The 12,165-nt window shown below is 36.4% G+C and overlaps 1 protein-coding gene across 6 annotated transcripts in view; it reads left to right on the top strand.

The window, feature by feature from the left end:
• The window catches only part of BIRC6 (baculoviral IAP repeat containing 6), a 183,139-nt gene that overhangs the window by 115,543 nt on the left and 55,431 nt on the right, over nucleotides 1-12,165 (top strand). For all 6 annotated transcript variants that reach the window (XM_056357629.1, XM_056357633.1, XM_056357630.1 and 3 more), the window contains exons 60-63: nucleotides 1,247-1,420; nucleotides 4,803-4,999; nucleotides 7,163-7,463; nucleotides 10,108-10,325. In XM_056357629.1, coding sequence (XP_056213604.1) covers nucleotides 1,247-1,420; nucleotides 4,803-4,999; nucleotides 7,163-7,463; nucleotides 10,108-10,325 — 890 coding nt within the window. The remainder of the gene's footprint in view (nucleotides 1-1,246; nucleotides 1,421-4,802; nucleotides 5,000-7,162; nucleotides 7,464-10,107; nucleotides 10,326-12,165) is intronic.

Genomic DNA, 12,165 nt, shown 5'->3' with positions numbered 1-12,165 from the left:
TTCTTATCTTTTTAATAGCATAAAACCAGGGAACTAGCTATGGAATTAAGTGGTAAACTTCTGATCAAAGATGTTTTCACCCAATAAAAAATAGATTTGTAAATTACTACAGAATTACTGGCTCTGAGTTATTATTAGAGGGAAAATATACTTAGATTAAAATATCTAAAATTGTTACAGTTAATGCTGCTGTTTTGGACAGGAGATAAGAACTCAGGGCCTGTTTTCAGCATCTAGTTGGTAAAGGTTGACTGTCTACTAATGATAATGTAGATCATTCTGCATTTCTGATCGGGTCAATCACATGTCTTGCACAACAGCCAGTTGTTACAAAAAAAGAAGCCATAGAAAGCAGAATCAGTGATGAAAAAGGGCGCAGTACTCACTTGCACAGTAACAAGACATTTTAAATTTTTATTTAAGACAGTGTCTTCCACTGATGAAACAGGTTGCTACTAAAGACCTTCCTGGAACTTGTGTTACTTAAGTACAGTCAAGATGAAATGGGCATGCTAATTGTATTACGTGATCTGAATCTAAAACATTTCACTTCATGTGTAAGTCTACTTGTTATCAGGCAAAATTGTTCTGCTTTGAGAGTAACTTGTAGTTCAGGGAAGAACATATCCTTCAGAAACAAAAGAGTGGCCAAAATCGTGATTTGAATAATCAGTTTGGGCTGTATTTCACATGCATTTCAAGTCTGCATTGCTGCAGAGAGAAGTATTTCTTGGCAGTGCCATTCATTTTTTCATGCCGAGTTGTGTCCTGACACAAGAGTAGTGAGCTATGCTGGGGACTAATAGGACTGAAAAAGAATTGCAGGTTTCTTTGTTTTCCACTTTGTTCCACTTCAGCCATTTTGCCTTATGGTCGCACACCTTTATGTCACCAGTGTTAAGGTGATGCAGGTGTAGGGTTTACTAGTAGGGGACAGGCAGTACCTGCTTAAAATGCACGTCAAATTACAGCCTTAGCCATTTGCTAAGTATGCCAAGTGCCTAGGCTCTCAGCACAGAGCTGCCCTAGGGAATTTTGGCATAGTTCTTCAATGGTTGGTTCCAAACTGATGGGGCCCCTTTTCCTGAGAGAAAAAATGGTAAAATTAAGGCCTTGGTTTGGAGCCACGTAATATTTAGTCTACTTGGCATCTGTGGTACAGGCAATGAACAGCACCTGGACACGTGTACATTAAAATAACTCAATCGTGATTTTTCCTCTCTGACTTGATGCCAATGTTGTTTAGGCCAGCCATTACCAGCTGAAATGACACTTGCCCAGCTTCTGACTCTGCTCTATGACCGTAAACTCCCTCAAGGATACCGATCGATAGATTTGACAGTTAAGCTTGGTTCCAAAGTCATCTCTGACCCAAGCTTGTCAAAAACAGACTCATTTAAACGTCTTCACACGGAAAAAGGTGAGTGTTCTTACTTTTTTGGTTTCTTCCTTTTAAAAATACTTCAATTTTGGACAAAAATATTTTTGATTTTCTTGGTAAAAAACAGCAGTTTTCTGTATTTTTTTGGATTCTGTTCCTGAGCCGCCATCTACAAGACAAGTGCTAAACGTCGTGATAAAGAACAAATTCATATGATGCCTGGCTTCAGACTGTATCTATGAGATACAGCAGTATGGTTGTCCTGGTTTCAGTTCTCTTTTTTTCATTATAGTGCTATATATGATATGATTATATAATTGTATAGATACTGTGTATTTTATTTCTTGACATGTATATTGATTCTCTGCACTGTTTGTGCTGATAACCAGGGCAGATTAAGCAATGCAGGAGCAGTTTGAAACCATATGAGTTACAGAAGCCTGTTGTGGAAGCATCTTGGGTACTTAAATGCTTCCTTGAAAATGGGAATTTTTCTTAAGCCCATCTAAACAGGCCTTGTAACTTTAGCTTTTAAAAACATTACTTTTAACATTTTCTAATACGGTCTGTTTCTTGGTAATGTTTTTTTCTGATTGCTTGCTGTGTACTTACTCATAGTGCTGGGGAAGGGGAAAGGAGAAGCTGTGTCCCAGGAATCTATTTGAATTACTTTGATATCATTCCTTTAGTGGGAAGGGCTTAGAGGAACGGGACCTCGAAATTAGCTAAGGTGATCTGATCACCAGCCTGCTGACACAGCACAAAATTACTGAGGTAATCATTCATTTGTTTTAAGACAGGGGCTTCATTTAAAAACTGCTCACTTGATAGATCAGTATCCTTCTAGAAAGGAGAGGAAGCAGAAAGAAGAGGTAAAAAAGAAGAAATTATTTTTTTGCCATTGACTCCACGTAATGGCTAGGTATATAGATCTCACACTGTGAGAGGCCTTTCTCTTTGAAAATATATGTTTGTTTTGTTTTGCCGTTTACATTCTTAAGCTACGATAAATATTTTTATATTTGAATAGAACTCAAAAATTATTAGAGGAGGTTCAGTTTAGTAGGAGAGTTGGATGTGAAAACATGAAGGACCTCTTTGAACTTCTATTAAGTTCCTAAGCTTTTTTTTTAACTTGAGATTAATACTGTTGAAACTTGGACTTCGTAATTACAAATCCATTGATCTATTGTGCTATACAGCAAAATATTAATTACATTCAGATGTCTTACAATCACCACTCATCAGTTATGAAGGTTAATGCTGCTGCATTTTTGTGACTAGTTTTTAATATCTATAGAAATCATTCTTAGATATCAGTATTTCCTTACTTGCTCCTTAAAGGAGATGTTTATTTTTTGACACCACCTGTGCTGGATAGATTTTATAGCTTCACATGTTGTCTCTAGTGCTGCATTTATACTACTATACTTGAGGAAGTGTCCGTTATTTATATTTTTTTCTGTGTGCTTCAGTGTCTTTGAGATCAGCAGTTTTTCACAGCTGAAGTGCATGACTTCACTGAAAATTCACCAAACATTCATGGAGGTTAAATGGCTTAAACTGGGTTATAAAGGACCAGCTAAAGCAATTACTGGAGAAGCGTACTTAAGTGTAACTTCTTGCAACAACATTTAAGATGTGAAAGGAATAGGACTGTATTTGCTATCATAATAAAAGATCTGCCTGTACCCTTACTAATACCGTATTTTTCAAGTGTCTTTTGCAGAAAAGCATTTGGCCTTAGTGAACTTCCTGTGCATTGTGATTATCTGTGTGTGTCTGTTTTCTCGTTTTCCTTCTTTGGCAAGGCTTACACCTTTTTATAGTGTAAAACAGAGGGGTGAGTCTTGCTTCAAAATCTTTATTTTAAAATTTTCCTTGTCAAGGAAACCTAACCTTTCTTGTGGTCTGCTCAGTTCATGTCATCACAATTAATCAAACTGTAAATTGTGTTTGGCCCAGCATGGTGGAGTCCTCCATGTGTCTGGTGGAAGGTGGTCCCTTGCTGAGACCTGCACGTGTGCAGACATCGTCACCCACTGTCTGTGGTGACAGGGAAAACTTCCACAGAGGTGGTTCCTGCCTGTATCCCTAAGAACAGTAGACATCGAAACTGAAACTTTGTAACTTGTAACAAACTACTGAAAGCCTTGTGGCTGGGCTGGCTCTTAGGACTATCCTGCTTTGAAAACGTATGTGACCTTTCCTGTTTCTCGTAGTCTGTCAGGTTGAGTTAGGGTAAATTAATGTACATACCCCCACATATCCCTGATTTGAACTTAATAGATCTGATAAAATGATCATATTGCTTCCATTAGGATGAGGAAAGACTGGCTGTTTCCTATTCCCTTTCAAATTAGGGAAGTAAAGGTTTTAAAAGATAAAGTAACTGCACTTAAAACTCTATATAACAAATCATAGCGTGTGTGCATACAAGCATGCTAAGTATGATCATGGATTTCCAGCTGGGTGTCAGCAAAGAGGTGGTAAGACCATTTGATCTGTGTTGCCTTTTGATGTGGGTGGTATACTGTGAAGGCTTTAAGGACCACTGCATTCCAGTATTTAACAAGGTAATCTGCAATACAGATTTTTTAGAGTAAATATACTGAATGTTCACTGTGAAGTTTGACTGTGATAATGAGCAAAGTGGGTTGGTTTTTGACAAAATGAATTGTGGGAAGGTTCTGTATATACAACCAGTGTGCATCAGTGTGTAAAATTATCATTTTTTTGTCTATTGTACAAAATATTATCATAAACTGGGAGGATGGAGGCTAGTAGAAAATTAAAAATAGAGATCTTGATCCTTTCTATGAGAAAGAATAGAATTAAATTTCACAGCTTTGTTAGAGGGGCATTTTGACACTTCACAGAGAGGAGGTGTGGGAATGATAGGTGTGGTGAGCAATAGGTGATGTAACTTTATGGACGGCGAGTTAAATGATGGGAAAGATGAAACAAAAAAAATCCTTGCTCAGCATTTTTGAGGAAAAAGCAAGACTAATTTAAGTAAGGTTATCTTTCCTTTCTTCAGCTATAAACTCTTTATCAGAGAGTAACAAACATAGTCTTATGGTCTAGTTGAAAGACAGTGTTAAAAAATGTTGTATTTCCAAAGTTAACAAAATCTTGAAGGCGTAGATCAAATTCTAATAAAAAAAAAATTCTCGTAGTTAACATATAACCCTGTATAAATAATCTCAAGTTACAACATGGTTCTGCTGTCGCTTGCAAAACGCACCACAAATACTTTTATTTTCTTTTGATATTGTTGGACTCATTCATTCAGGTTCTTGTTTGCTTCAGAAGGAACTGATGCTTTTGAAGTCCACTTTTTAAGTGAAGATGAAGAAACAAACACAATATTGATGATGATGATTATGTATTAATTTCTCTTACCTCTGTGTTTCTGTAGAACATGCAGATTTACTGGGACCTTGCCCTGAAGATGAAGCCATCAGTCCTGGAGATGAGTGTATGGACGCAGTTCTAGACGAATCGCTTCTTGAAACCTGTCCCATTCAGTCTCCACTACAAGTTTTTGCAGGAATGGGTGGATTGGCCCTTATTGCAGAGAGACTCCCTATGCTTTATCCTGATGTAATTCAGCAAGTGAGTGAAAAAAACAGTGCAGAAAAACATGCTAAGAGTGTTTTGTTTGGTTTTTTTAAGGGCAATGTTTTCCTCACATTTCTCTGTGGTTCAGTTTGACATCTCAGTTATGTGGGGAAGCTGCTTTAAAATAGACAAGTGCATAACTGCACAGCCCTGGCCAGGTCTACATGCTGCTGCCCTGTAGATGTTCTGGACTGCTTGAGTAGCCATGTCCTTGCGGAGTGAACACATGGATTCAGTGTTGTTGCTTGCCTCGCTTCTCTTAATTCATAAAATAACTTGGAGGATGCAGTAACATAAAGTTGCAGATGTACTGTAAGGCCATACTTGCTTATAATTTAATTGCCTATGTAACCTCTGAGATATTTTTTTTTTTATGGTTAAAAGAAATTCAGTTCTCAAAGCAGATGATACAATTTTATATTATATTTATTATTATAAATAACAAATAACTATAATCTTAATTATCTTTTTATTCATAAATATCTAAAATGAAATTATAAAAATAATATATGTTATTTATTTGTATACTTATCATTATGTATATAATTTCTCTGGAGGCACTGACAGGCATTTCAAAAGTGTCAGTATTGGCATTATTGTGGAATTACTCCTTTGGCTGCTGTTCTAGGTACACGATCTTTATTAAAAAGGGAAGAAAATAACCTGTGAATTACTCAAATTCTGTTTGGCTCTATTTTTGACATGTTTGGCTGATCCTTCTAAGAGGAAAGATTGTGAGTGTTTACTCCTTTGGAACTAAGTTAATCATGAGTAAATAGTGCTGTTCAGTAACCTGACTGCGAAACTGTAGCAGGAATAGGAACCCTGTAGTGAGACTGGATAATTAGTATGAATCCTTTGTAAATAGTTCTGCAAAGATGTTTTAGAGGGCTAGTATGAAGCCAGTTCAAAAATTAAAAGTTAAGGAAGTGTGTTCACTTAAAGAATTGCTGTATTTTGAAATGCAAGAGAGATAACATGTACTCTGTATTGAAGAATACTGATTCATGGAATTCTGCAACAGATGAAGGCAGCATATGACCATGAGAAATTTCATCGCTTTTTTCCTTCTTTTTCTGTGGTCCTCAGAAGTTATTTTCTTTTCATATTTTTTTAGCTTGAGATATAAGTTTGGATTCAAATACCAAATAAGAATTCTGTGATCCATAAAAACAAATTAAGTACAATAATACTGAGTAGAAGATTGAGTAAAGACTGATGAATTCTCCAGACTTAGTTCTTTAATTTTACTTTTATATTTCTCTAAGTCACTGATACTTCTGATTTTCTTAATGTGTAGATGATTGGAATAAATGCAGCTAAACATGGCTTTGACTTTTAATTAGGGATTTGGTATTCTGAATAAATTCTGCAAGGGCTTTTCAGATTAATAATTTCTAGTTTAGATCAGTGCATCGGTTCATCTGAATAGCATAAAAGCTTGAAACTTCTGTGATGTTTAATCATGACAAGGACCCGAGTGTCATACCTTCATTCTAACTGAGTGTATGACCGTTTCCTGGGGAATTGTACAACTGTCACCCCCTTACACTCTGATCCCCATCATAATGCCCGTTCATAAAACAGAACGACACTGTTGTATTAGAGCATAATAGTAATAAAGCCTGCCAAATCAATCGAAAACCTGAAAGAAGCCCATGAGTTGCTGCAAGACTGTTAAGATACCCAAATATTTTCTTAGTTTTTAAAGTTACTATGTTTAATTGTTCTCTTTTTTGCAATACATAATTAAAAATAGAACACTTGAGTTCACACTCAGTGTTCAATGCTAAAAATAAAGGGGGTATTTCTTATTTAAGTCTGATATATAAACTAATCTTTGTATTGTTTATTTCAGTGTTATTTATGCCTCTGGATTTTAAGGGATGTGTTTTAACTGAGGATTTTAGATTGGGAAAATACAGTTTGTTGCTTTTGTAGGCAGGACTTTCTAGAACGGTATTGAAAATGCAACAACTATGTCCTTTTTAGCTATTTAGCCTGGCCCCGTATCTGTAAATGGTAGTGTATTTCATGTGACTATTTAATGGTATCCTATATTAAGATTGTATGTCCTTTAGATCCTAATGTGAATAAAAATTTTGCCTAGGTGATTAACTGAATGGCTACCAAATTTTGTTGTTTCTGTTTGTTAAGGTGAGCACTCCAGTGGTTACATCGACCACACAGGAAAAGCAGAAGGACAGTGATCAGTTTGAATGGGTTACCATTGAACAATCAGGGGAATTGGTGTATGAAGCACCAGAAACGATTGCTGCAGAACCTCCACCTATCAAGTCAACAGTTCAGACTATGTCTCCCATACCTGCGCATTCTCTGGCTGCCTTTGGTTTATTTCTTCGTCTCCCGGGCTATGCTGAGGTGCTGCTAAAAGAACGGAAACATGCTCAGTGTCTGTTGAGATTGGTGTTGGGAGTTACAGATGATGGTGAAGGAAGTATGTGCTGCAATTATTATGTTTCTTTGTAGACCACGGCTAGATTATTTTTCTTAAATTTATTTACACTGTGTAATGCTTTTAGCAGGAAGTTAGAATTGGTTTGTACAGAACTATGTTGCTAGCATCTTTAATAGTCTGTTGTCTCTAAATATTAAATTCTTTCTGCCTAAGTTTTGTCACAGTCATCAGTATTCAAGTTCTCACCTAGATGTCAGAATAATTGTAGAATAACTGCTGATAAACCTTACAGTGACAGTGTGTTCAGACAGAACAATCTGAGTAGCTGGGTATGCTCAACTAATTGAGGAAACATATGATTCTGCAACCAAATGCAGAATAACATGGATAGGAGCATAGCTACAGCAAGTATAGAATAAACTGATGAATAATACTGTTCTAGAATAGGAGGGAGGGTTCTACACATCATAGTGATTACATTTGCTGAGGAGGAGCTCTGCCTTAAAGGTGTGAGTTCGGAGGGAGAAATGGGGTATTCTTTGATGAATGAGTAAGTGAGCCGAGAGACAATTTGTAGTCAGTGTCTTTGCAACCAAACCTGGAATTCTGCATATAGTTCTAATATTCATATTAGTGTTCTGAAAAACTGGAAGAGTGTATGTGAAAGATGTTTTAGTGCTTTTAAGAATTTCCTTTGATTATAACTTTGGAAAGAATGCTGGGTTTTCTATGCAGCGATCAACTGAAGTCGGTCTATTCGGCAGCCTATAGAGTGGTGGACAACATGTAGCTCGTAAGACCGACTGAGAAACTAAGAGTCTCATTTGCCCTCTCTCCTGTTTATCTTTTCATTACTCTTGCATTTAGGTACAGGACAGTAGACAAGAATAAACTGGATAACAAAAATTCATTCTGGCTGCTAGCTCCCACCTAATTTGAGTAGTAATTAATGGAAAGACTGTATGTAGTCCCTCAGCTTTTTATGTCCTTGAGTGGTTCCAGTGCCTTGCTGCTGCGAACAATTTTTACATCCCTTAATTTATAAAGAGACCAACTCAAATCCTTAAAATTTGGGTTGCTTTCTTTCTCCTGTGTGTGCATCCACCGTTGCTATTGGAACACAGTTCTAGAGCATAATTTTCATAATAGGTAGGGGCTGCTTTAATTTTCAGCCTAAATTTATTCATACCCAGTTTGTGCCCATTTATCATTGTGCCAGCATTGTTCCTCGTCATAAATAGCTCTTCTTTCTCTGATGCATTTGTTGACAGCAGTTGTATTCCCTCTAAGTCTTTGTTTCTGCTGGACTAAACAGTCAATTTCTCCATTCCCTAAGCCAAATGCCTGAATTCAGCTCTACAAAATAGTGGGATCAATTGTACACAGTAGTCCACATTAGTTCTCTGTATAAAGCATTAATATTTTTCTTTTCTGTTGGAAATGCATGTTTTCATAAATGTAGAATCTCTTTCTCGCATAATATGAAGAGCTGCACTTACAAATCCATGGCTTATTGATTAAACATGGATTCAGTTGTCTGCAAAGATAAAATCATGGGCAGATGTTTACAATTTCTGGTTTTGTTTCTTTGTCATTTGGCTACACTTGCAGTTCTGGAAGTCTGTCAGATGGGCTTTTTTCCAGAGGCATTCAGTTTTATTTATGAAGGTCCTAGTCAGAGGACTTTTTGCTTCCTTCTTGTTATTGTCTTTACAAAGAGTATCAGATAGTTATGAAAAAACTAGTGTGTGTATGCATATATGCGTGTAGATACATACACATACGAATGTAGACATACATATTTGTAATGTATTTTAGTTTAGACCTCTGGATGATGTTATTATAGCTGATAAAGAACGAGGGAGAAAATAATATATTTAAAATAAGAAGCTTGTTGCTTCTTATAGCAGTTGGCTGTTTTGAAGTATTTTCAGTTGTTGAGTATCTCTACATATGCACTGGGGAAGGAATGTGAAATGCCTTGTTTAATACAGAAAAAATTGAGACAGTTCCCAAACCTGAGTATGTTGCATTAACAGGTCACTTTTATTTGAAATACGGCTTTTAAAAGAAGTAATTTTTGCTCATAATGCAAAAGGGTTAACATTTAAAATCTACTACAAAATTCAAACATGCAGCTTGTTTAGTTAAAATGATATTAGTATTTCACCATGTATTCAACTTGAATAGCATCACAGCTTGGATTGTGTCAGTGACTTAATTCCAACTTTAGGCACGTGAATATGGAAGAAAAAAAAAGCAATCTTACATCATGGTAAACTACAGCTCCTTGTCAGCTGAGCTGACCATGTGCATTCTTTAGCTTGCTGCAATTGGAATGTTTAAAATAAATAAAATTAATCTGAACTACCTTCATTTTCCTCATTCCAAAATATGACCTGAAGTGTAGTCAGATACAGAAGTATACTCATTATTATTCTCAAACTAAATTTTATCCCTGGAAATGATGAATCAAATTTTATAACTTTGGTTCTTAACCAAATCCATAAAGGAAATAAAGAAACATTCTTTCTTTTACACTCTTCTCCGCTTACTATGTGCAAATGCTTAAGTCCTTAGTAGATTTCTGTATGTGTTGTTTATAAACTATTGCAGAGATCAACAGGCTGTATTTAACTTTTGAAGGAAAATGTGGTTTTGATAGTAGTCTTCTTCAACCTAGGTCATATCCTGCAGTCTCCTTCAGCAAACGTGCTTCCAACTCTGCCCTTCCACGTGTTGCGCAGTTTGTTCAGCACTACACCATTGACTACCGATGATGGAGTGCTGCTCAGGAGGATGGCACTGGAGATTGGTGCTATACATCTTATCCTCGCTTGTCTGTCTGCTCTAAGCCACCATGCACCGAGAGTGCCCAATTCTAGTCCCAACCAGGCAGAGGTAAGCTTAGCAGGCAGAATAATTGCCACTGAGAAGTAGTAAGAGTTTTAACTATAGAAAAATAAAATCATCTCATTGCTGTCATTATAGTCTAATTTCTGCAGCTGCCATTTGAATGAAGAATAGAAATAACTACAAAGTACTTGATTAGGAAATTGTCCTTGAATGTTGCAAATAAACATAGTAATAATAAAATTTAACCAACAAAGAAGACGTTAAAGTGTAATCAGTTTTTTTTTCACAGGACCTTGTTTTTCAGGGCATCAGAGGCATAATGCTCAATGGATGGTGGTTCTTTAATCCTCATTAGGTAGCATGACCTCATTACCTTATTTAGCATTCATCATCTAAACTCTGCTGGCTGCAAATTATTTGCTTTTCAGTGCTTCACAAATATAAATGAGTTGTGAAAATTAATGAATTAATGCAGTAATAAGTTTTTTTATACCCTTTTTACTGATGGGGAAATGAGACCTAAAGACAAATTTTCCATAGCATTCAAAAGCCCAAGTGAACCTCCAAAATTAAACTTTTAAAGGTATTTCCCGTATTATACCACTCTCTATTCAGAATATGTATCCCCTGATTTTTTTAGGATTACGAGTTGCCATTTCTACATAACATACCAATTGTCTATAAAAGTGTTTAAAAAAACCTTAATCGCTTGTTTTCTTTAGCGTTGTTGTGGCAGAGGCTTGCATGAAAAAGCTCGTGGTGCCTAAATATGGTTAAATAGCTGCAAAATATGGGGCTGTCCATATTTTATCAGCTCTCATACTGATGAGGGGTTGAGCAAGGAAGAGATGAAGCTGTGCCTGAGAATAATTCACTTTAATGGCTAGTCAAATTTAGGGGAAGCTGAGATACTCTGCTTCTAATGGGGTATCAGACTGCTGACACATTGAAGCCTTAGCATTTTTGCGCTTCTGGAGGGAAAGAGCAACCATTAATTCTTATCTCTGCTTCAGTTCTACCATGACCCCTTAAACAGCTTGATTTCTCATAATTCATATCTATCAGGTGATAGATGGTAACTTGAAACTAGACATCCATCAGGCCTGCACTGAGGCTTGTATTTCTGGGGCCAGGCTTTCCCTTAAGTGCTTTAACTCAGTGCTCATGACAGTTCTCTTGAGTGTTAAAGGCACAACATGTTCTTGAGTGATGTAATGAGTAATGTCTACATGAGAATAACCACACAGGTATTTCATCACCGAGATGCATTACATTCCCAATGTAAAAGTTAAATGGTGATTCCAGACTACTGTCAGCATGGTACTTCATGGGTGATAACTTCTTTTTACCATTGCAGTCTGTTCATACATAATTTCTTTTCCTTCAAGTATAGTCTTTAGTAAAGTCACTGAAGAAGATCTGAGTAGAAAATGAAACTTTTCAGAGCCATAAATCAAATACTAAAAATTAAAGTTGGGTACCTACTTACATGACCTGGTTTCCAGTAAGGCTGATTGTCACCGAGTATTTTAAGTAGCAAGTGTTCATTGCTTCAGAAAACAAGGTCACTTGTTTAGGGTGCTAAATATATAATTAAGAAAGCATTAGTTCAAAAATGCTGATCAGAATTTTTTTCTGCATCCTTTTCACCAAAGGTCTGTTAAACTTTCAAAATAAGTACTTAAATGGTTTTCTAGAGGCTAAGCAATATAATATTGGAGTTGTGTTAGTAAAATGCAGTGAGGCAGACCGTTGGAAAAAGCTGTACAAGCACCTTTGAAAAAATGCACTCTCTCAGAACATTTTAAGAACAAGATATTTCCCCCCATCTCTTATATGGAGCGGAAATAGTGTGTTTCAGTGACCCAGAGATCACGTGTCAGAG

The sequence above is a fragment of the Falco biarmicus genome, chromosome 12, assembly GCF_023638135.1.
Source record: "Falco biarmicus isolate bFalBia1 chromosome 12, bFalBia1.pri, whole genome shotgun sequence".
Lineage (NCBI taxonomy): Eukaryota > Metazoa > Chordata > Aves > Falconiformes > Falconidae > Falco > Falco biarmicus.
This window is presented reverse-complemented; position numbering and strand designations above follow the sequence as displayed.